The sequence below is a fragment of the Oncorhynchus tshawytscha genome, linkage group LG20 (assembly GCF_018296145.1).
Source record: "Oncorhynchus tshawytscha isolate Ot180627B linkage group LG20, Otsh_v2.0, whole genome shotgun sequence".
In the NCBI taxonomy this organism is placed as follows: Eukaryota; Metazoa; Chordata; class Actinopteri; order Salmoniformes; family Salmonidae; genus Oncorhynchus; species Oncorhynchus tshawytscha.
The window spans coordinates 13698543-13721743 of record NC_056448.1 but is presented as its reverse complement, the minus strand read 5'-3'; the positions used below and the strand labels follow the sequence as shown (position 1 = coordinate 13721743).

General features: G+C 41.3%; 1 protein-coding gene across 3 annotated transcripts; it reads right to left on the bottom strand.

Moving 5' to 3' along the window:
• On the bottom strand, positions 1–21677 carry LOC112219847 (E3 ubiquitin-protein ligase NEURL3-like). Of its 3 annotated transcripts, XM_042302217.1 has the most exons (5): positions 21478–21677; positions 20198–20250; positions 5931–6440; positions 5630–5812; positions 1–510 (listed from the first exon to the last, which is right to left on the bottom strand). In XM_042302217.1, exons 1-5 carry the CDS (start codon positions 21495–21497, stop codon positions 329–331), a joined length of 948 nt encoding a protein of 315 aa, XP_042158151.1. In that variant the 5' UTR covers positions 21498–21677; the 3' UTR covers positions 1–328. The 3 variants fall into 3 exon arrangements, with proteins under 3 accessions (XP_042158151.1, XP_042158153.1, XP_042158152.1); XM_042302219.1 differs by lacking the exons at positions 20198–20250; positions 21478–21677 and adding an exon at positions 10323–10725 and having other exon boundaries at positions 9–510; XM_042302218.1 differs by lacking the exons at positions 20198–20250; positions 21478–21677 and adding an exon at positions 11941–12070 and having other exon boundaries at positions 11–510.
• Positions 21678–23201: the final 1524 nt, after the last annotated feature.

The window sequence follows — 23201 nt, the reverse complement described above, 5'->3', positions numbered from 1 at the left end:
TTTCTTCAGTTGGCTACATAGTTGTCTGACTGTAATTTCCCTAGGCCTATTTATTTAAAGTTATCAAATAAAAGAGAAACGGTCTTCATTTTGGGTGCATTTATTTACATTTGGATTCATTGACAAATAAAACATCTACAGTGAGACGTTCTTCATCAAGTATTCATGCCTACATGTAGTATACATGCCTACATTATAACATAAGTCACTTTGAAAAATAGACAGTTGATATAAAAAAGAACATAAGGGAAATGTTTACAATATTATGAACTAATATAATGCTGATTAGATCATCTTTGCTTTTCTCCCTCCTTTCCCCATCGGTTGGTCAACTTTTTATCCCCCTGTCCTCGTCGCTGTATCTGATTGACTGGCGACACAGCGGGCAGTTTCCAAAGTCGGCCTTGACCCGCTGGGCGCAGCGAAGGCACAGGCAGCGGTGGGCGCAGGGAAGGACCACAGAAGCTCTAGCAGATAGACAGACCACGCAATCGTCAGCGATGTCCCGATCTACAGTGCAGAATAAATAGAAAGCAAGTAACTTTACGCTCACCAACAAAAGAGGCTGCCAAGAAAACTATATTGTAAATAGACCACAGTTCCTTTAGGTCAACAGAAATCCATATCCAAACATTGAAATAAAACTGTACAACTGCACAAGTGTTGACCCATCATTCAGGGTAGGTGGGGCACCTGTTTAGCTAAAACAATGTTTTTTTGTTTTTGCATGTTATTTTGACGTTAATACGTGACACATCCATTTGCAAACAATAAAAAATAAAAAAAAGATTAAGTTAATAAAGCGGCACACAAACATGGTCTAATTTTTGTGCTTTCTTAAGGCAGCTGCAATTCGCAGGTGTTTCAGCCTAGCTCAGTGCTTTATATGTTGGTGAGGCAGCCAGCGGAAAATATGTAACGGTAATGTTCTCTTGTTGCGCCGTGATTGGTTCAGTGTTCTGTCACTCATGGTGACACTACATCACCTCCAAATCTATGGGGAGAGCTCGAAAATTCAAACCTCTTAGGTGCTGCAATAGGCTGCATTCAAACACTTAAAAGACACACCCTATCCCCTCAGCCCTGAAATTAAGTGGACTCTTCTGATGACGTATCATGATGTCTGATGAGTATACACTTGCAGAGCAAGGGGCGAGGAAGGAAGGAATGATTTTTAAAATGGACCGCCTAGCCCGGAAATTCGTCACTCGTTCATCGTGCGATGATTGTGCTTTCAGCCACTGTAGCCTGTGGGTGCTTAATATGCGCTACTGTCAATTATGATTGCATGTTTACTTATATTAACTATATAATTATTAATATACGCCTACTGTATGATAGCAAATTAAATAGCTAACTAACGTTAGCCTGCCTAGCTGGAACTTCTGAAGGAAAATGTTTTATTTCTACAATTTCCAAAAGCTAACCAAACAAAAACATCATTTATTTTACGAGATGTGTTTGTGCCGTCATGTGCATTAGTAGCACAATTTCTAACCTTTTTACATTTGTTTTTATTACACTTGTATTTTGACTTATCCATATTGACGTTGAGGTTTTAAGTTTTTGCTGACTTTTCATAGCGGATGTACAAACATTGCGAATTGAATTATGGGACATTTCAGGCCCCAACGTGAACATAATTGTACACTCGCAAACTCAATCAAAAATGAGGGCTGAGGGGCTTACTTTGCGAACTTCCCTTGTTTGGCTAATAGTTTGGACCGACGTCCAAGATGGTGACGGGGATTCCCCCAAGGGCAAAAGGTGAGTGTAAGTGGACGAGGGCGTGTCTTTTATGAGTTTGAAATGCAGCCATAGAGTTACATTAGAAGTGCCCATCCAAGAAGGCTCAAGGTCATTGGCCAAGGTAAAATTACGTCAAATCCCGTTATATCTACCGTAGCTTTGATTGGACTGATCATGCCAACATCATACCTTCAAAATCTTAGCTAGCAGTCATCATGAATCAAGTCAATAATCTACTGGAAAATCCTTTTCAATCTTCGATTGAAGAAAAATTATGAAGAGAAATCAGATAAAAACTTATCGGTGTTCATCGGCCATTCGACATAAACATTACACAACAAGTTGGAAATCGCAAATTCAACAATGAGTGGTTTGGAAGGAATCTGTGGCTAATGGCAAGAATTGCAAAGCAATCACTAGCCTGCTGTTCAGTGGAGTGGATGTGTGGTCCAAGTCTGGGTTTAAGGGTCTCTTTTCCCATTTTAAAAGGATAAACATTCAACATTGGCCATGCTGTCAATCCATTATGACTTCTGCTGCATTCAAAACAACTAGAAACTCGGAAATCTCAGACTTTAGTGAGTTCAAGACAACTGGGAACTCTGGAAAAAAATGAGCTCAGACAGGGAAAATGTGTTTTGAACGGTCATTCAACTCGGAATTTCATATCGAGAACTCTGACCTCTTTCTAGAGCTCCAACCTGAAGATCACTGACGTCATGACCTTGATTTTTAACCCCAGAGTTCCCAGTTGTCTTGAAAGCACCATAAATCCAGAGAATGCTAGACTTTGATGACAAAATCTGCCCACAAAGGATTGTTGCGCCACCTTCCTGTTCAAGTGAGCACAGCACAACAATGTGAGTCCAACAATGGCTTGTATGCTGCTGCTTAAATGATGTAATATGGCAGTCAGATGTGTATACTGTAGCTAAGAAAGTAATACTAAGTGTATGGTGTGTAGTAAGCTGTTGGTAGCCCATGTGCCTCACCCTAATAATTTGGTCCCTTTTCCCCTCATAACTTAGCCTACTGTTCTGACTTGGTGCTGCACATGTAGCCTATAGCCTGTTTTAGAGAAATGTAATCATTGAATATTGTAAGAGCTTTCATTGTCTGCTTATATGCACCCTTTATTTATCCTACAGTTCTGACTTGGTGTACAGGGAGAACACTGTAAGAACGACCCATGTTCTAAATTTTGTCACTGTACATTACAAAAGTGCTGAACAAAATAGTTATATTAAATCCATCCTAGCTCAATCATTAATATCTTAATCAAAGTTACGGATTGCCTCTTATCTTCTCGTCGTCCCCTTATGCCAAAGTTTGTACATCTCAATTGTCAGTAGAAACCACATTTGTTTTAGCAAGTCAGCCATATCAGCTATGTTTTTAAAAAAAGCTGTAAATGACGCTGAATTAACTGTTTTGCTGCCAGACAAGGCTCCACTGATAGTCAGCTGTAGCAGTGGAAAGGAGTTGTGACAGCTTTATGTAGACCCTAACAGTGTGTGGGCACCATTTGTCACCATTATAGTGCAATGAATGTATTGTTTAGGCTTGTATAGTGGATTTGGTGGCAGGCATCTACATATTTTATTTTTTATTTTGAGTTTGCCCCACCAAGATTTAAATTGCATTCGGTATTGAGACCCCTTGACTTTTCCCACATTTTGTTACGTTACAACCTTATTCTAAAATTGATTAATGTGTTTCCTCATCAATCTACACTCCATAATGACAAATTGAAAAAACTGGTTTTAATTTTTTAAATAATTTATAATTTATACAAAATAAAAAAACATACCTTATTTTCTTAAATATTCAGACCCTTTGCTATGAGACTTGAAATTGAGCTTAGGTGCATCCTGTTTTCATTGATAATCCTTGAGATTTTTCTACAATTTGACTGGAGTCCACCTTTGGTAAATTCAATTGATTGGACATGATTTGGAAAGGCACACACCTGTCTATATATGGTCCCACAGTAGAAAGTGCATGTCAGAGCAAAAACCAAGCCATGATGTCGAAGAAATTGTCCCTAGAGCTTTGACACAGGATTGTGTCGAGGCACAGATCTCGGTGAAGGGTAACAAAAACTGTCTGCAGCATTTAAGTCCTCAAGAACACAGTGGCCTCTATCATTCTTAAATGGAAGAAGTTTGGAACCACCAAGACTCTTCCTAGAGCTGGCACGCCGGCCAAACTGAGCAATCGGGAGTGAAGGGCCTTGGTCAGGCAGGTGACCAAGAACCCGATGGTTACTCTGACAGAGCTCCAGATGGAAGCCACTCCTCAGTAAAAGGCACATGACAGCCCGCTTGGAGTTGGCCAAAAGACAACTAAAAGGTGTCAAGGAAACAAGATCCCCTGGTCTGATGAAACCTATATTGAACTCTTTGGCCTGAATGCCAAGAGTCACGTGTTGAGGAAACCTGGCTCCATCCTTACGGTGAAGCATGGGGGTGGCAGCATCATGCTGTGGGGATGTTTTTAAGCGGCAGGGACTAGGAGACTATTCAGGATCAAGGGAAAGATGAACGGAGCAAGGTACAGAGAGATCGTTGATGAAAACCTTTTCCGGAGCGCTCAGGACCTCAGACTTGGGCGAAGGTTCCCCTTCCAACAGAACAACGACCTTAAGCACACAGCCAAGGCAATGCAGGAGTGGCTTCCGGACAAGTCTCTGAATGTCCTAGAGTAGTCCAGCCAGAGCCTTGATCCCAATAAAACATCTCTAGAGAGACCTGAAAATAGCATGACAGAGCATGAGAGGATCTGCAGAGAAGAATGGGAGAAATTCCCCAAATACAGGTGTGCCAAGCTTGTAGCGTCATACCCAAGAAGACTCGAGGCTGTAATCACTGCCAAAGATACTGAGTAAAGGGTCTGAATACTTATGTAAAATGTGATTTCAGTTATGATTTTTAATACATTTGCAAAAAATTCAAAAAATCTGTTTTTGCTTTGTCATTACGGGGTATTGGTGGTAAATAGATGAAGGAAAAAACTATTTAATACATTTAATACATTTAATACATACATAACAAAATGTGTAAAAACTCAAGGGGTCTGAATACTTTTCGAATGCACTGTATATGCTAAAATCGTCACTGCAACTGTATCAACTTTGTAAATATCTACACTCGCCAACCTGAATGCCCTAGCCTTTGGGGGGCTCTAAGCGAGATTTGTTTGGGAAGCCCCCTCTTGAAGGTGGATAGAAAAATGTAAATTTTAAAATGAATTTCCTGCAATTCTACACATTTTTCAATGGGGAGTAGAGAAAATGTTGCAGTTTTAAAGCAAGCTTTCTACAATTCTACACATGTTGCCATTGGGTGGAGAAAAGCTTAGCAATTTGATAACAAATGTTATTTTGCCATGGGGCAGAGAGAACAAATATGCAGTTTTACAGCTAATTTCCTGCAATTCTAGACATTTTGTCAAGACTTAGGCCATATTAATGATATCTGAGTGCGAGTGACTAACAAAATCAATGGGGGAGTTCAGGGCCATTGGGCACATGGTACTCGGCCATGGTTACTACAAACTTAGATAGCTGGCTAGACTAATTTACCAATCTAAAAACTGTTAGCTGACATGGCTGTTAGCTGAGTGACTGTCAATGACTGACATAAGAAAAAAACTACTGATGCACAACCAAATTTCGAAATTGCACCTTGTGTATTCTACTATTCTAATTCTCAACAATAAGTTGAGTCACCAACTGAGTTCCTAAAAATATATATATATATATTTTTTTATTATTAATGAATGTATTTATTTTGGTCACCCCCTAGTGGCTGAGACAGTTTATGTTGCTTATGCCTGGAGCCGGCACTGTCTGGCTTTAATAATGCAGTTAGTTACACACCTATAGAGTGGTCTATCTGTGTGGTAGGGATAGGGTCAGCAGAGAGCCTGTAGTCCTGAGGGGTGCGACAGGGATGATCCTCGTTCACACACATGCAGCTGTCCCTATGAGACACAGAGGGGGGAGGAGGGACAGGACAGGACCTCCGGATCCGCAACTTCAATAAGTCTTTCTTTTTTGATCCTGAAAAAGGAAGGAAGAACATAAAGCACTGATCAGTCGGAGTTAATGTGATACTATCTAAAAAATAAAAGATTGTACAAGCTACTTTATCAACCAAGAAATGCACCATGTGCCTCACCCAATAGGAGCACAGCTCTGGTCTGTCCGTAGACATCTATCATGGCCCACAGGGGGCGTGTCACATCCACCCCCTTCAGTAGCTTGTACCTCAAACCATTTGGCCCCTCGTAAACCAGCATTCCTCGAGGGGTCACCCAGAAGCGGAGCTCTGCCCCTGGCATGATGAGGCTGGAGGGCACGATGGATGCCCAGTACCCGTAGGTGGTGGTGAGGTCAGGGATAGCCATAGCAGGAGGGAAGAGGGGCCCAGAGGAGGAGGGGGGTATGATGGTGAAGCCCAGCCGCAGAGCTCCATGCCAGTGTTGGTCACAGCATTCCACCCGCAGATGTATCTTCTCCTGGACCCTGATTGGACGACTGCTGAAAGTCAGACCATTCTGGAAGGTCTCTCTGTCCCTCTCCACACGTCTACCTCCCAGACTCAGCCACACATCGGTTCCCAAGGCCCCTTTGTGGAAGGACAGGGGCCCCAGACAGTGACGCCCACATATATTGGGTGGATACATCTCTAAAGGGGAGGGAGGAAGATTGTTAGCAAAACATTATAAAACACAATTAAACAATCAGCTGACATTATTTACCAGGCAAGTCTACCTTCCTTTAAAACCTAAAGCTAACACACATTTTAAACTTTCTCGCAGATGGCTGACAAGTCAAAACATGTGGGAAGACGAAGTTTATGGATTTAAATCTGCTTAGTACCTTAAACATGTTTCATGTGTTGTACAGAATATTCATGAACTTTATTATTATATTGTGGTGTTGACTACACTTAAGCAGAAATGTCCATTCGTTTATGGTTTCATTATTTGCTAAATATGGGTAAATCTTTCAATATGAACATCAAATCAAAGTTATTTGTCACGTGCGCCGAATACATACTTACAGTGAAAGGCTTACTTACAGGCTCTAACCAACAGTTCAATTTAAGTTAAGTTAAAAAAACAATATTACAGTTGAAGTCAGAAGTTTACATACACTTAGGTTCGAGTCAATAAAATGCATTTTTCAACCACTCCACAAATTTCTTGTTAACAAACTATAGTTTTGGCAAGTCGGTTAGGACTTCTACTTTGTGCATGACACAAGTCATTTTTCCACTAATTGTTTACAGACAGATTATTTCACTTAAAACTCACTGTATCACAATTCCAGTGGGTCAGAAGTTTACCTACACTAAGTTGACTGTGCCTTTAAACAGCTTGGACAATTCCGGAAAATTATGTCATGGCTTTAGAAGGTTCTGATAGGCTAATTGGCATCATTTGAGTCAATTGGAGGTGTACCTGTGGAAATATTTCAAGGTCTACCGTCAAACTCAGTGCCTCTGTTTGACATCATGGGAAAATCAAAAGAAATCAGCCAAGACCTCAGAAAAAGAATTGTAGACTTCCACAAGTCTGGTTCATCATTGGGAGCAATTTCCAAACGTCTGAAGGTACCACGTTCATCTGTACAAACAATAGTACGCAAGTATAAACACCATGGGACCACGCAGCCGTCATACCGCTCAGGAAGGAGACGCGTTCTGTCTCCTAGAGATAAATGTATTTTGGATCGAAAAGTGCAAATCAATCCCAGAACATCATTAAAGGACCTTGTGAAGATGCTGGAGGAAGCAGGTACAAAAGTATCTATATCCACAGTAAAACAAGTCCTATATCGACATAACCTGAAAGGCTGCTCAGTAAGGAAGAAGCCACTGCTCCAAAACCGCCATAAAAAAAGCCAGACTACGGTTTGCAATTTCACATGGGGACAAATATCGTACTTTTTGGAGAAATGTCCTCTGGTCAGATGAAACAAAAAAAAACTGTTTGGCCATAATGACCATCGTTATGTTTGGAGGAAAAAGGGGGACGCTTGCAAGCCGAAGAACACCATTCCAACCGTGAAGCACGGGGGTGGCAGCATCATGTTGTGGGGGTGCTTTGCTGCAGGAGGGACTGGTGCACTTCACAAAATTGATTGCATCATGAGGGAGGAAAATTATGTGGATACAGTGCCTTGCGAAAGAATTCGGCCCCCTTGAACTTTGCGACCTTTTGCCACATTTCAGGCTTCAAACATAAAGATATAAAACTGTATTTTTTGTGAAGAATCATCAACAAGTGGGACACAATCATGAAGTGGAACAACATTTATTGGATATTTCAAACTTTTTAACAAATCAAAAACTGAAAAATTGGGCGTGCAAAATTATTCAGCCCCCTTAAGTTAATACTTTGTAGCGCCACCTTTTGCTGCGATTACAGCTGTAAGTCGCTTGGGGTATGTCTCTATCAGTTTTGCACATCGAGAGACTGAAATTTTTTCCCATTCCTCCTTGCAAAACAGCTCGAGCTCAGTGAGGTTGGATGGAGAGCATTTGTGAACAGCAGTTTTCAGTTCTTTCCACAGATTCTCGATTGGATTCAGGTCTGGACTTTGACTTGGCCATTCTAACACCTGGATATGTTTATTTTTGAACCATTCCATTGTAGATTTTGCTTTATGTTTTGGATCATTGTCTTGTTGGAAGACAAATCTCCGTCCCAGTCTCAGGTCTTTTGCAGACTCCATCAGGTTCTCTTCCAGAATGGTCCTGTATTTGGCTCCATCCATCTTCCCATCAATTTTAACCATCTTCCCTGTACCTGCTGAAGAAAAGCAGGCCCAAACCATGATGCTGCCACCACCATGTTTGACAGTGGGGATGGTGTGTTCAGGGTGATGAGCTGTGTTGCTTTTATGCCAAACATAACGTTTTGCATTGTTGCCAAAAAGTTCAATTTTGGTTTCATCTGACCAGAGCACCTTCTTCCACATGTTTGGTGTGTCTCCCAGGTGGCTTGTGGCAACTTTTTATGGATATCTTTAAGAAATGGCTTTCTTCTTGCCACTCTTCCATAAAGGCCAGATTTGTGCAATATACGACTGATTGTTGTCCTATGGACAGAGTCTCCCACCTCAGCTGTAGATCTCTGCAGTTCATCCAGAGTGATCATGGGCCTCTTGGCTGCATCTCTGATCAGTCTTCTCCTTGTATGAGCTGAAAGTTTAGAGGGACGGCCAGGTCTTGGTAGATTTGCAGTGGTCTGATACTCCTTCCATTTCAATATTATCGCTTGCACAGTGCTCCTTGAGATGTTTAAAGCTTGGGAAATCTTTTTGTATCCAAATCCGGCTTTAAACTTCTTCACAACAGTATCTCGGACCTGCCTGGTATGTTCCTTGTTCTTCATGATGCTCTCTGCGCTTTTAACGGACCTCTGAGACTATCACAGTGCAGGTGCATTTATACGGAGACTTGATTACACACAGGTGGATTGTATTTATCATCATTAGTCATTTAGGTCAACATTGGATCATTCAGAGATCCTCACTGAACTTCTGGAGAGAGTTTGCTGCACTGAAAGTAAAGGGGCTGAATAATTTTGCACGCCCAATTTTTCAGTTTTTGATTTGTTAAAAAAGTTTGAAATATCCAATAAATGTCGTTCCACTTCATGATTGTGTCCCACTTGTTGTTGATTCTTCACAAAAAATACAGTTTTATATCTTTATGTTTGAAGCCTGAAATGTGGCAAAAGGTCGCAAAGTTCAAGGGAGCCGAATACTTTCGCAAGGCACTGTATATTGAAGCAACATCAGTCAGGTGGTTAAAGCTTGGTCGCAAATGGGTCTTCCAAATGGACAATGACCCCAAGCATACTTCCAAAGTTGTGGCAAAATGGCTTAAGGACAACAAAGTCGAGGTATTGGAGCGGCCATCACAAAGCCCTGACCTCAATATTATAGAAAATAGTTGGCCAGAACTGAAAAAGTGTGTGCGAGCAAGGAGGCCTACAAACCTGACTCAGTTACACCAGCTCTGTCAGGAGGAATGGTCCGAAATTCACCCAACTTATTGTGGGAAGCTTGTGGAAGGCTACCCAAAACGTTTGACTGAAGTTAAATAATTTAAAGGCAATGCTACCAGATACTAATTGAGTGTATGTAAACTTCTGACCCACTGGGAATGTGATGAAAGAAATCAAATCCGAAATAAATAATTCTCTCTACTATAACGTTGTGATCCTAACTGACCTAAAACAGGGAATTTGTACTATGATTAAATGCCAGGAATCGTGAAAAATTGAGTTTAAATGTATTTGGCTAAGGTGTATGTAAACTTCCGACTTCAACTGTAGGCAAACAATAGATAAGTAAAGAAATAAAAACACAGTGAAAAATAACAGTAGCGAGACTATAACGGTAGCGAGGCTATAACGGTAGCGAGGCTACATACAGACACCGGTTAGTCGGGCTATTTGAGGCAGTATGTACTTGTAGGTATAGAGTAGCAGCAGTGTAAAAGAGGGGTTGGGGGGGCACACAATGCAAATAGTCCGGGTAGGCATTTGATTACCTGTTCAGGTGTCTTATGGCTTGCGGGTAAAAACTGTCCTTTTGGTCCTAGACTTGGCACTCCGTACCCCTTGCCATGCGGTAGTAGAGAGAACAGTTTATGACTGCACATTAGCCCCAGTGATGTCCTGGGCCGTACGCACTACCCTCATGTTATGGATCTTTCAGTTTCATTATATGTCAATATGTCTCGTGCTAAACCCTTCTAATTTTTCCATAGTCCAAAAGTCATATGAATGAGGACATTATTGACATTATTATATGCAAGCCATTTCTCTGAAACATCCTCCTTGTACCTTGCTTTACAAGATCACGTGGGAAGCAAGTTTTCTATACTGAAACTGATGTTAAACTCCATACATGGCATATTATGACTCCACAAACATTCCACTGTATGTGCTTGTATGGTATCATTTACCTGAGTGCATTTCTCAGCGGCTTTCATTAAATCATTTGTTAGATACTTGCTAATAATTGGTCCCTAATTATTAAATTAAAAAATGGATGTTAATTTCATTACTTGCACCATCTACACACAAACAACAATGGAAATCTTTCCAGTTATTAACCTAATCTCACAGGTTACCATTTAATATTAAAGTTGCCATTTTTTTTGTTAGTTTTTACCTGGTTATTTCAAGACCTTTGAAATAGTTTGAATCGCAGTTGTTTTGATGCTTTGTTCACATCCTGGTTGTGAAGTATGCATTTATCAAATCTGTACAATGGATTGTTTTTAATTGTTGTATATATTTATTTAGAAAACCACAGCTGTTTACTCAATTACGGGAAATAGTCTACATACTCTTCTCGGTCAAGGTCCCTTTTTATGGCTTAGAATAAATAGACTCAGGTGTCTCCCGAGTAGAGATTCTGGGTTCGAGTCCAAGCTCTGTCGCAGCCGACCGGGAGTCCCATGGGGCGGCGCACAATTGGCCCAGCGTCGTCTGGGTTAGGGGAGGGTTTGACCGGCAGGGATGTCCTTGTCCCATCGCGCACTAGTGACTCCTGTAGCGGGCAGGGCGCAGTGTACGCGGACATGGTCGCCAGGTTTATAGTGTTTCCTCCGACACATTGGTGCGGCTGGCTTCTAGTACGGCTTGATTGGGTTTCGGAGGACGCATGGCTCTCGACCTTCGCTTCTCCCATGTCCATTACAGGAGTTGCAGCGATGAGATAAGACTGTAACTACCAATTAGATACCACGAAATTGGGGAGAAAAAGGGTTAAAAATAAAGAAATAAATAAATAAGACTCATTCAGAAATTATACTTAACTATACTTAAGTATATTTACTTTTCACTTTTACTTGAGTCATTTTCTATTAAGGTATATTTACTTTTACTCAAGTATGAGAATTGGGTACTTTTTCCACCACTGATAAAAACACAACGCTACAGAGTGCCAGTATCAGATAATCAGTTTAACTCTAGAAAGCATGCATATCAGTTAACTACATACTTTTTGTGCAAAATGTTGCCAAATAGTATTTTAAATTTCGAATGTCTAATTATATCTACATTTCTAATTAATTGAATTTATGTACACGTGTTATATCTGTCTAGACATATGTTGATGAATACATCGGAATGTGAATAATATTAATATTGTATTCTTACCAGTGCTCCTACCAATCTCCATCCTCTTCAGGTTTGCCTGTCTTGGCTTTCTTCCGGTGGAGTCTTGACACTGGACTGATACAGTAGCAAGGCAGCAGTGATGTTGGCTCTTCTTAGTGTGGCGTGTATAGTTTTGTTTTGAGACAGCACAACCTCTTCAGTTAAAGGTTGGGGGAGGGGCATAAAAACACAGCCTCACCTACCCACTCTTCCCCATATCACGTTTCTTTGCTTAGCAAAATGACTTGGCAATATTTATACTTTAACTGTTTTATTTCATGTCTGCAATAAAGTAGAGGTGATGCCGGATCTGACAATTAATCTTGATGGTTGTACAGTTGTCTCAAATAAAACTGAAAGGACTGTGGCTTTACTCTGGACTCTGATCTCTCTTTTGACAAACACTACAAACATTTCAATGACAGCTTTTTTCCATCTAAATAACATTGCAAAAATCAGAAACGTTGTCCAAAAATGATGCAGAAAAATCAATCCATGCTTTGTCACTTCTAGGTTAGACTACTGCAATGCTCTACTTTCCAGCTACCTGGATAAAGCACTATATAAACTTCAGGTAGTGCTAAACACGGTTACTAGAATCTTGACTAGAACCCCAAAAATAATTCATATTACTCCAGTGTTAGCCTCTCTACACTGGCTTCTTGTTAAGGCTAGGGTTGATTTCAAGGTTTTACTGCTAACCTACAAAGCATTATATGGGCTTGCTCCTACCCCTCTCCCCGATTTGGTCCTGCCATACATACAGTTGAAGTCAGAAGATTACATACACCTTAGCCAAATACATTTAAACTCAGTTCTTCACAATTCCTGACATTTAATCCTAGTAAAAATTCCCTGCCTTAGGTTAGCTAGGATCACCACTTTGTTTTAAGAATGTGAAATGTCAGAATAATAGTAGACAGAACTATTTATTTCAGCTTTTATTTCTTTCATCACATTCCCAGTGGGTCAGAAGTTTACATACAATCAATTAGTAGCATTGCCTTTAAATTGTTTAACTTGGGTCAAACGGTTTGGGTGGCCTTCCACAAGCTTCCCACAATAAGTTGGGTCAATTTTGTCCCATTCCTCCTGACAGAGCTGGTGTAAATGAGTCAGGTTTGTAGGCCTCCTTGCTCGCACACGCATTTTCAGTTCTGCCCACAAATTTTCTATAGGCTTCAGGTCAGGGCTTTGTGATGGCCACTCCAATACCTTGAGTTTGTTATCCTTTAAGCCATTTTGCCACAACTTTGGAAGTATGTTTAGGGTTGTTGTCGATTTGGAAGACCCATTTGCGACCAAGCTTTAATTTCCTGACTGATGTCTTGAGATGTTGCTTCAATATATCCACATCATTTTCCTACCTCATGATGCCATCTATTTTGTGAAGTGCACCAGTCCCTCCTGCAGCAAAGCACCCCCACAACATGATGCTGCCACCCGCGTGCTTCACGGTTGGGATGGTGTTCTTCAGCTTGCAAGCATCCCCCTTTTTCCTCCAAACATAACAATGGTCATTATGGTCAAACAGTTCTATTTTTGTTTCATCAGACTAGAGAACATTTCTCCAAAAAGTATGACCTTTGTCCCCATGTGCAGTTGCAAACCGTAGTGGCTTTTCTACGGCAGTTTAGGAGCAGTGGCTTCTTCCTCGCCGAGCGCTCTTTCAGGTTACGTCGATATAGGACTCGTTTTACTCTGGATATAGATACTTTTGTACCTGTTTCCTCCAGCATCTTCACAAGGTCCTGTTGTTCTGGGATTGATTTGCACTTTTCGCACCAAAGTCCTTCCTGAGCGGTATGACAGCTGCGTGGTCCCATGGTGTTTATATTTGCGTACTATTGTTTGTATTGATGAACGTGGTACCTTAAGGCATTTGGAAATTGCTCCCAAGGGTGAACCAGACTTGTGGAGGTCTCCATTTTTTTCTGAGGTATTGGCTGATTTATTTTGATTTTCCCATGATGTCAAGCATAGAGGCACTGAGTTTGAAGGTAGTCCTTGAAATACATCCACATGTACACCTCCAATTGAAGAAAATTATATAAATTAACCTATCAGAAACTTATAAAGCCATGACATTATTTTCAGGAATTTTCCAAACTGTTTAAAGGCACAGTCAACTTAGTATATGTAAACTTCTGACCCACTGGAATTGTGATAGATTATTTCACTTATAATTCAAGAATGAATTGTGTCATGCACAAAGTAGATGTCCTAACCGACTTGCCAAAACTATAGTTTGTTAACTAGAAATTTGTGGAGTAGTTGACTCCAACCTACAGTGGGGATAACAAGTATTTGACACACTGCCGATTTTGCAGGTTTTCCTACTTACAAAGCATATAGAGGTCTGTAATTTTTATCATAGGTACACTTCAACTGTGAGAGACGGGAATCTAAAAAAATCCAGAAAATCATATTGTATGATTTTTAAGTAATTAATTTGCATTTTATTGCATGACATAAGTGTTTGATACATCAGAAAAGCAGAACTTAATATTTGGTACAGAAACCTTTCTTTGCAATTACAGAGATCATACGTTTCCTGTAGTTCTTGACCAGGTTTGCACACACTGCAGCAGGGATTTTGGCCCACTCCTCTATACAGACCTTCTCCAGATCCTTCAGGTTTCGGGGCTATCGCTGGGGAATACGGACTTTCAGCTCCCTCCAAAGATTTTCTACTGGGTTCAGGTCTGGAGACTGGCTAGGCCACTCCAGGACCTTGAAATGCTGATTACGGAGCCACTCCTTAGTTGCCCTGGCTGTGTGTTTTGGGTTGTTGTCATGCTGGAAGACCCAGCCACGACCCATCTTCAATGCTCTTACTGAGGGAAGGAGATTGTTGGCCAAGATCTCGCGATACATGGCCCCATCCATCCTCCCCTCAATACGGTGCAGTCGTTCTGTCCCCTTTGCAGAAAAGCATCCCCAAAGAATGATGTTTCCACCTCCATGCTTCACGGTTGGGATGGTGTTCTTGGGGTTGTACTCATCCTTCTTCTTTCTCCAAACACGGCGAGTGGAGTTTAGACCAAAAAGCTCTGTTTTTGTCTCATCAGACCACATGACCTTCTCCCATTCCTCCTCTGGATCATCCAGATGGTCATTGGCAAACTTCAGATGGGCCTGGACATGCGCTGGCTTGAGCAGGGGGACCTTGCGTGCGCTGCAGCATTTTAATCCATGACGGTGTAGTGTGTTACTAATGGTTTTCTTTGAGACTGTGGTCCCAGCTCTATTCAGGTAATTGACCAGGTCCTGCCATGTAGTTCTGGGCTGATCCCTCACCTTCCTCATGATCATTGATGCCCCACGAGGTGAGATCTTGCATGGAGCCCCAGACCGAGGGTGATTGACCATCATCTTGAACTTCTTCCATTTTCTAATATTTGCGCCAAAAGTTGTTGCCTTCTCACCAAGCTGCTTGTCTATTGTCCTGTAGCCCATCCCAGTCTTGTGCAGGTCTACAATTTTATCCCTGATGTCCTTACACAGCTCTCTGGTCTTGGCCATTGTGGAGAGGTTGGAGTCTGTTTGAGTGTGTGGACAGGTGTCTTTTATACATGTAACGAGTTCAAACAGGTGCAGTTAATACAGGTAATGAGTGGAGAACAGGGGAGCTTCTTAAATAAAAACTAACATGTCTGTGAGAGCCGGAATTCTTACTGGTTGGTAGGTGATCAAATACTTATGTCATGCAATAAAATGCTAATTAATTACTTAAAAATCATACAAGGTGATATTCTGGATTTTTAGATTCCGTCTCTCACAGTTGAAGTGTACCTATGATGAGAAATTACAGACCTCTACATGCTTTGTAAGTAGGAAAACCTGCAAAATCGTCAGTGTATCAAATACTTGTTCTGCCCACTGTAAGCGTATGTAAACTTCCAACTTCAACTGTATATGATGACTTTACTTGCATTAAAACTGTGGATGGAAACGTGGTAACTGGATAAGAAAGAGAGTTACAGCACAAACATCAATGACAACCCTTTGAAAAGGAAGGGAAACAACAACTTATGATCAGCTGAGAGATGACATGGGTTCAAGGTGAATCTAAACAATCCAGGGTTTGGTTGCCCAGTGGCTGTCTGGACCACGTTTCTATGGACCACATGAGTCCCTTCATGCACTGGTTTACAGCACAGGCCACCCTCGGCAAGCTCAGATAAGACTGTCTAGGCATCAGTCAGGTTAATAATAAATGATATACATCCCTTTCAGTTTCAATTTTACACCCACAGTCTTACAGCATGACTATCTTATTAACCAATCAACAAGAGTCAATAGAGCCATAAAACATCAGAGGACTTTAGTGATATGAAATCACACGTACCGATTTCCTGTAAATTGAGACGGCTACAGTTCAAGTAAACCTGTTTGCTTCATGGCCCAACATCATTTAGTCCTTCACACTTACACTCATTTTATCCTGACAAGTGGTTCCTGAAATGGGTTTGTTGCATGACAAAGACAAAATGTTGTTTAAGTAGTGGTCAGTCCAGCTGTTGATACAAACTACAGTGCACACTAAAACTTCTCTTCTCCCATCAGGTATAGTTCCAGAACTGCCAGACTAAGTGGAGAAGGAAGCAGAGTGTGTCCCAGTCTGTCTACACCAGGGGGCTGCTGGGAGCAGAGTGGGGAAGCCCCTGGTGTTACCTCAGAAGTGCATGGGGATTATGACAGACCACTGGACCCTAACTATGACGACCAAAGAATCCACCTTTTGCTGTGCAAGCAGTGTAAGGCTGTCTCAACTTCTCGGTTCCAACCCATACATCTACCTGACTGACTGTGACTCTCAGTCAAGTTGCTCAATTTACATACAATGAGACACAAGAGGAGCTTGAAATAACTACGTTTCTCTTGTACAATCCCAGAGCCACTTGTAGTTGGGCATACACCTTATTGCTATGGCATGTCAAGTGTGTATGTGGACTGTGTAGTTATGAATACAGATTTTTTTTAAACACATTGAATTACAGTAAAGTTTTTACAGTAAAGCTGAGACAAAAGTTGACAATATCAAAAGTGTATGTTTTAATTATCAATACAACACATTCAATGAGCTTTGATAATGAGCTTTGGTAACACGGTCTTCCATGTCATGATCTCTATCATCTAGGACAGGGACAGATATAGACCTATTTATCTGTATCTTTGGTCTGCTGTTGCTTGGTAACCTTGCCTCCCGTTATGCATAAATGGGTTGTTCCACGGATAGAGTGCCTTTTGCGTCCCTTTGATATTTTAAGTAGTAATTGTGCACCAATATTGCTTTCTGAAAGTCCCCGTTAATGTAAGACACATGACCAAATTCCATAAATCCAATTTTTTATATGAATAGATCGGCTAAAATGACCCCCCTCCAACAAACAAAAAAATCAGCATTGCCAAAAATCTGTCCTTCCTCATGTTTTTCCATCTTCTGGGATTAATTTAATCCATTAAACCCAAAAATGTTCACCATCATTGTAAAACCCTAAAAACATAAAACATTATTAGTGATTCATTTATGTTTGTCCCTCATTTTAGGGGCCACCCTGATAGGTGAATTTAACTCTCATTTTAATATAGTGAAACTATTCCTTTAAAAAAAAGAAACATTTAATATCTAATAGTTGAATCATAGTGTAAAAGCAGGTTATCTGGATCTGTTATAAATGTTTTGGTGTTGTGTGGTAGAAAACTGAGCAGGTCAAGCATAACATGTCGATCTCAAAGCTGCCCTTTTTCAACATCATCACTGAGGTATTGTTGATGCAGGTGCCTGAGTGGGAAACAGTCACGCCATGGCATTACACACTCACACAGATCCAACACAGATCCAACACCGGGTGAATCTTTAAATACAGCGTGAATCTTGGATAATGGCGCCAGAGGAGATGGCTGCCGTTTTATGGTCCCCTAACCAATTGTGCTATTGCCTATGTTTTTTTGCGTTATTTTTTACTTATTTTGTACATAATGTTTCTGCCACCGTGTCTAATGACCAAAAAGAGCTTCTAGATATCAGGACAGCAATTACTCTCACCGTACTGGAAGAAATTATTTTTTCTTTAACGAGTGGGACGCAAAGGACTTACTCCAGACACTCGACAAGGATCTCATCCCCGTCATTCGCAGGAGAAAGAGACTAGAGACTGAGATATCGGTGACGTAGGTCTGGGTGCCTTGTAAGAATCTGGCGGCGAATGTGTAATCTGCCCATACCATCGATCCTATTAGCCAACGTACAATCACTGGATAATAAAAAAGATAAACCACAAGCATGTATATCCTACCAAAGGGATATTTAAAAACTGTAATATCTTATGTTTCACCAAGTCGTGGCTGAACGATGACATTAAAAGCATACTGCTGGCAGGTTTTACACTTTTTCAGAACAGCAAGGGGTGGAGGTCTTTGTATATTTGTAAACAACAGCTGGTGCACAAAATATAAGGAAGTCTCAAGGTTTTGCTTTACTTTCCATTGTGAAAATAAACTAGAAATAAGAAAAAAACTGAACTTGAGCATGCATAACTATTCACCCCCCCAAAGTCAATACTTTGTAGAGCCACCTTTTGCAGCAATTACAGCTGCAAGTCTCTTGGGGTATGTCTCTATAAGCATGGCACATCTAGCCATTGGGATTTTTTCCCATTCTTCAAGACAAAACTGCTTCAGCTCCTTCAAATTGGATGGGTTCCGCTGGTGTACAGCAATCTTTAAGTCATACCACAGATTCTCAATTGGATTGAGGCCTGGGCTTCGACTAGAACATTCCAAGACATTTACATGTTTCCCTTTAAACCACTCGAGTGTTGCTTTAGCAGTATGCTTAGGGTCATTGTCCTGCTGGAAGGTGAACCTCTGTACCAGTCTCAAATCTCTGGAAGACTGAAACAGGTTTCCCTCAAGAATTTCCCTGTATTTAGCGCCATCCATCATTCCTTCAATTCTGACCAGTTTCCCAGTCCCCGTCAATGAAAAACATCCCCACAGCATGATGCCGACACCACCATGCTTCACTGTGGGGATAGGGTTCTCGGGGTGATGAGAGGTGTTGGGTTTGCGCCAGACATTGCATTTTCCTTGATGGCCAAAAAGCTGAATTTTAGTCTCATCTGACCAGAATATCTTCTTCCATATGTTTGGGAAGTATCCCACATGCCTTTTGGCAAACACCAAATGTGTTTGCTTATTTTTCTCTTAAGCAATGGCTTTTTTTCTGTCCACTCTTCTGTAAAGTCCAGCTCTGTGGAGTATACGGCTTAAAGTGGTCCTATCGACAGATACTCCAATCTCTGCTATGAAGCTCCATCAGGGTTATCTTTGGTCTCTTTGTTGCCTGTCTGATTAATGCCCTCCTTGCCTTGTCCGTGAGTTTTGGTGGGCAGCCGTCTCTTGGCAGGTTTGTTGTGTTGCCATATTCTTTACATTTTTTAGTACTCCGTGGGATGTTCAACATTTCTGATATTTTTTTATAACCCAACCCTGATCTGTACTTCTCCACAAGTTAGTGGTAGTGGCATGGGTCCTCAGATCCTCAAAATGGTTTACAGCTCCACCATCAAGAGCATCCTGACTGGTTGCATCACTGCCTGGTATGGCAACTGCTCGGCCTCTGACTGCAAGGCACTACAGAGGGTAGTGCGTACGGCCCAGTACACCACTGGGGCCAAGCTTCCTGCCATCCAGGACCTCTATGCCAGGCAGTGTCAGAGCAAAGCCATAAAAATTGTTAAAGATTCCAGCCACCCTAGTCATGGACTGTCCTCTGCTACCGCACAGCAAGCTGTTCCGGTGCGCCAAGTCTAGGTCCAAAAGGCTTCTTAACAGCTTCTACCCACAAGCCATAAGACTCCTAAACAGCTAACTAAATGGCTACCCAGACTATTTGTATTTACCCCCCTTTTACACTGCTGCTACTCTCTGTTTATTATCTATGCACAGTCACTTTAACTCTACCTACATGACATACTACCTCAATAACCTTGACTAACCGGTGCCCCTCACATTGACTCTGTACCGGTACCCCCTGTACTCGCTACTGTTATTTTATTTTTTATTTTTGTTCTTTAATTATTTGTTACAGTTATTGTTTTTATGCATCTATTTTTTTTCTTAAAACGGCATTGTTTCTTAAAGGTTTTAAGTAAGTATTTCACTGTAAGGTCTACACCGGTTGTATTCGGCACGTGACTAATTCTATTTGAGCAGCACTCAATCCATCAGAAAAGTTTCCATACTATACCTCTGGGAAGATGAGGATGGGGTGTTGAGTTGTCTGCAACATGGTTGCTCAACCTGAAAAATAAAATTAAAAACTTTAAGTGAATAACATGTTAATAATAACTGTTTGCACCACGTTAGAAGATTGTGCCATAATTGATTTGTTGCTTTTTAACAGTGGTGTAAAGTTCTTCAGTAAAAATACTTTAAAGTACTACTTACTGTAAGTAGTTTGTTTAGGTATCTGTACTTTACTATTTACATTTTTGACAACTTTTACTCCACCACATTCCTAAACAAAATAATGTACTTCTTACTCCATACATTTTCCCTAAGACCCAAAAGTATTTGTTACATTTTGAATGCTTAGCAGGACAGGAAAATGGTCTAATTCACACACTTAACTAGATAACATCCCTGCTTCTTCTGATCTGGTGGACTCAAACACAAATAGTTTGTTGGAGTTAAATAAAAATCTTGTCATCTGCTTAATATAAGGAATTGATACTTTTACTTTTGATACTTACGTATATTTTAGCAATTTAAATTGACTTTTGATACTTAAGTACATTTAAAACCAAATACTTTTAGACTTTACTCAAGGAGTATTTTACTGGGTGACTTGCTTTTTTTTTTTTTTCTTTTTTGACTTGAGTCATTTTCTATTAAGGTATCTTTACTTTTACTCAAATATGACAATTGGGTACTTTTTCCACCACTGCTTTTTAATGCCCTTAGGCAACAGTCTGAGGATGAGACATGGAAGGAAAGCATGCACTTGTTTCTCAACAAGCAGCTGCAGTATTACCTTTTGGTCACAAGGTGTCAGTCTTTGACTTTTTTATTTATTTTCCATTTATTTAACCAGGCAAGTCAGTTAAGAACAAATTCTTATTTTCAATGACGGCCTAGGAACAGTGGGTTAACTGCCTGTTCAGGGGCAGAACGACAGATTTGTACCTTGTCAGCTCGGGGGTTTTGAACTTGCAACCTTCTGGTTACTAGTCCAACGCTCTAACCACTAGGCTACCCTGACGCCCCAGATATCTCAAACCAAATGTGGGGCTGGATTTCACCATGGCTCCTGGACAACCCCAGGCAGGCAGACCACCATGTATCTAGCCAACCTGAGAGAGGACGTGAAAACTGAGTGGCAATCTTGATCAACTTAATATCTTTGCAAATAATGGGTTATACATCTGCCAACCAAACGCCCCACACGTTCCGAACTTGCACACATACACCACAGAGACGGCCTCACATACACACAATGCTCACAGTGACACACTAGGATTTACATACCATAGAAAAGCAGACGTCATTGGCCAGGATGATGATGTCAATTGCAGTTGTGATTGAACACACAGATTCCTCCATTCCTTGGTTTGTTCTCACTGTGGACAGAGCAAAGAAACTACTAAATGAGACATTAACAAAACCGCCTTTCTCAGAAATCTAAAAACAACCAGTGTGTTCCACAAATAACCATAAGACTGGCTTTGAGCTCAGTACAGGCTAGGGTGGTGAGTCACTAATGGTCAGAAGCTGTCATGTAGAGTGCATTCAGAAAGAATTTAGACCCCATGACTTTGTGCTTAGGGTCTTTGTCCTATTGGATGGTGAACTTTCGTCCCAGTCTGAGGTCCTGAGCTCTCTGGAGCAGGTTTCTATCAAGGATCTTTCTGTACTTTTCTCCGTTCATCTTTCCCTCTATTCTGACTAGTCTCCCAGCCCCTGCCGCTGAAAAACATCGCCACAGCATGATGCTGCCACCGCCATGCTTCACCGTAGGGATGGAGCCAGGTTTCCTCCAGACGTGACGCTTGGCATTCAGGCTAAAGAGTTCAATCTTGGTTTCATCTGGCTTAAATTCCTCCACCCACTGCAAGGCCAACAGTATGGCCATCATCTCCACCGTAGATACAGCCAGATGATCTGTAATATCTGTTCCCTGACTTTCACTCCACATTCCTGCACTACAAATGCTGACCCAGCACGCCCTGTCCTTTGATCTTTTGAACCATCTGTGTACAGTGAGGGTAGAAAGTATTTGATCCCCTGCTGATTTTGTACATTTGCCCACTGACAAAGAAATGATCAGTCTATAATTTTAATGGTAGGTTTATTTGAACAGTGAGAAACAGAGTAACAATGAAAAAATCCAGAAAAACGCATGTCAAAAATGTTAGAAATTGATTTGCATTTTAGTGAGGGAAATAAGTATTTGACCCCCTCTCAATCAGAAAGATTTCTGGCTCCCAGGTGTCTTTTATACAGGTAACGAGCTGAGATTAGGAGCACACTCTTAAAGGGAGTGCTCCTAATCTCAGCTTGTTACCTGTATAAAAGACACCTGTCCACAGAAGCAATCAATCAATCAGATTCCAAACTCTCCACCGTGGCCAAGACCAAAGAGCTCTCCAAGGATGTCAGGGAAAATCTCCTGGGGCTCCATGCAAGATCTCACCTTGTGGAGTTGCAATGATCCTGAGAACGGAGAGGAATCAGCCCAGAACTACATGGGAGAATCTTGTCAATGATCTCAAGGCAGCTGGGAACATAGTCACCAAGAAAACAATTGGTAACACTCTTGCGCCCGCAAGGTCCCCCTACCCTATACATGCCCGTCGGAAGTTTGCCAATAAACATCTGAAAGATTCAGAGGACAACTGGGTGAAAGTGTTGTGGTCAGTTGAGACCAAAATGGAGCTCTTTGGCATCAACTCAACTCGCCGTGTTTGGAGGAGGAAGAATGCTCCCCAAGAACACCATCCCCACCGTCAAACATGGAGGTGGAAACATTATGCTTTGGGGGGTTTTCTGCTAAGGGGACAGGACAACTTCACCGCATCAAAGGGACGTTGGATGGGGCCATGTACCGTGAAATCTTGGGTGAGAACCTCCTTCCCTCAGCCAGGGCATTGAAAATGGGTCGTGAATGGGTATTCCAGCATGACAATGACCCAAAACTCACGGCCAAGGCAACAAAGGAGTGGCTCAGCACGACGGGACAAGGACATCCCGGT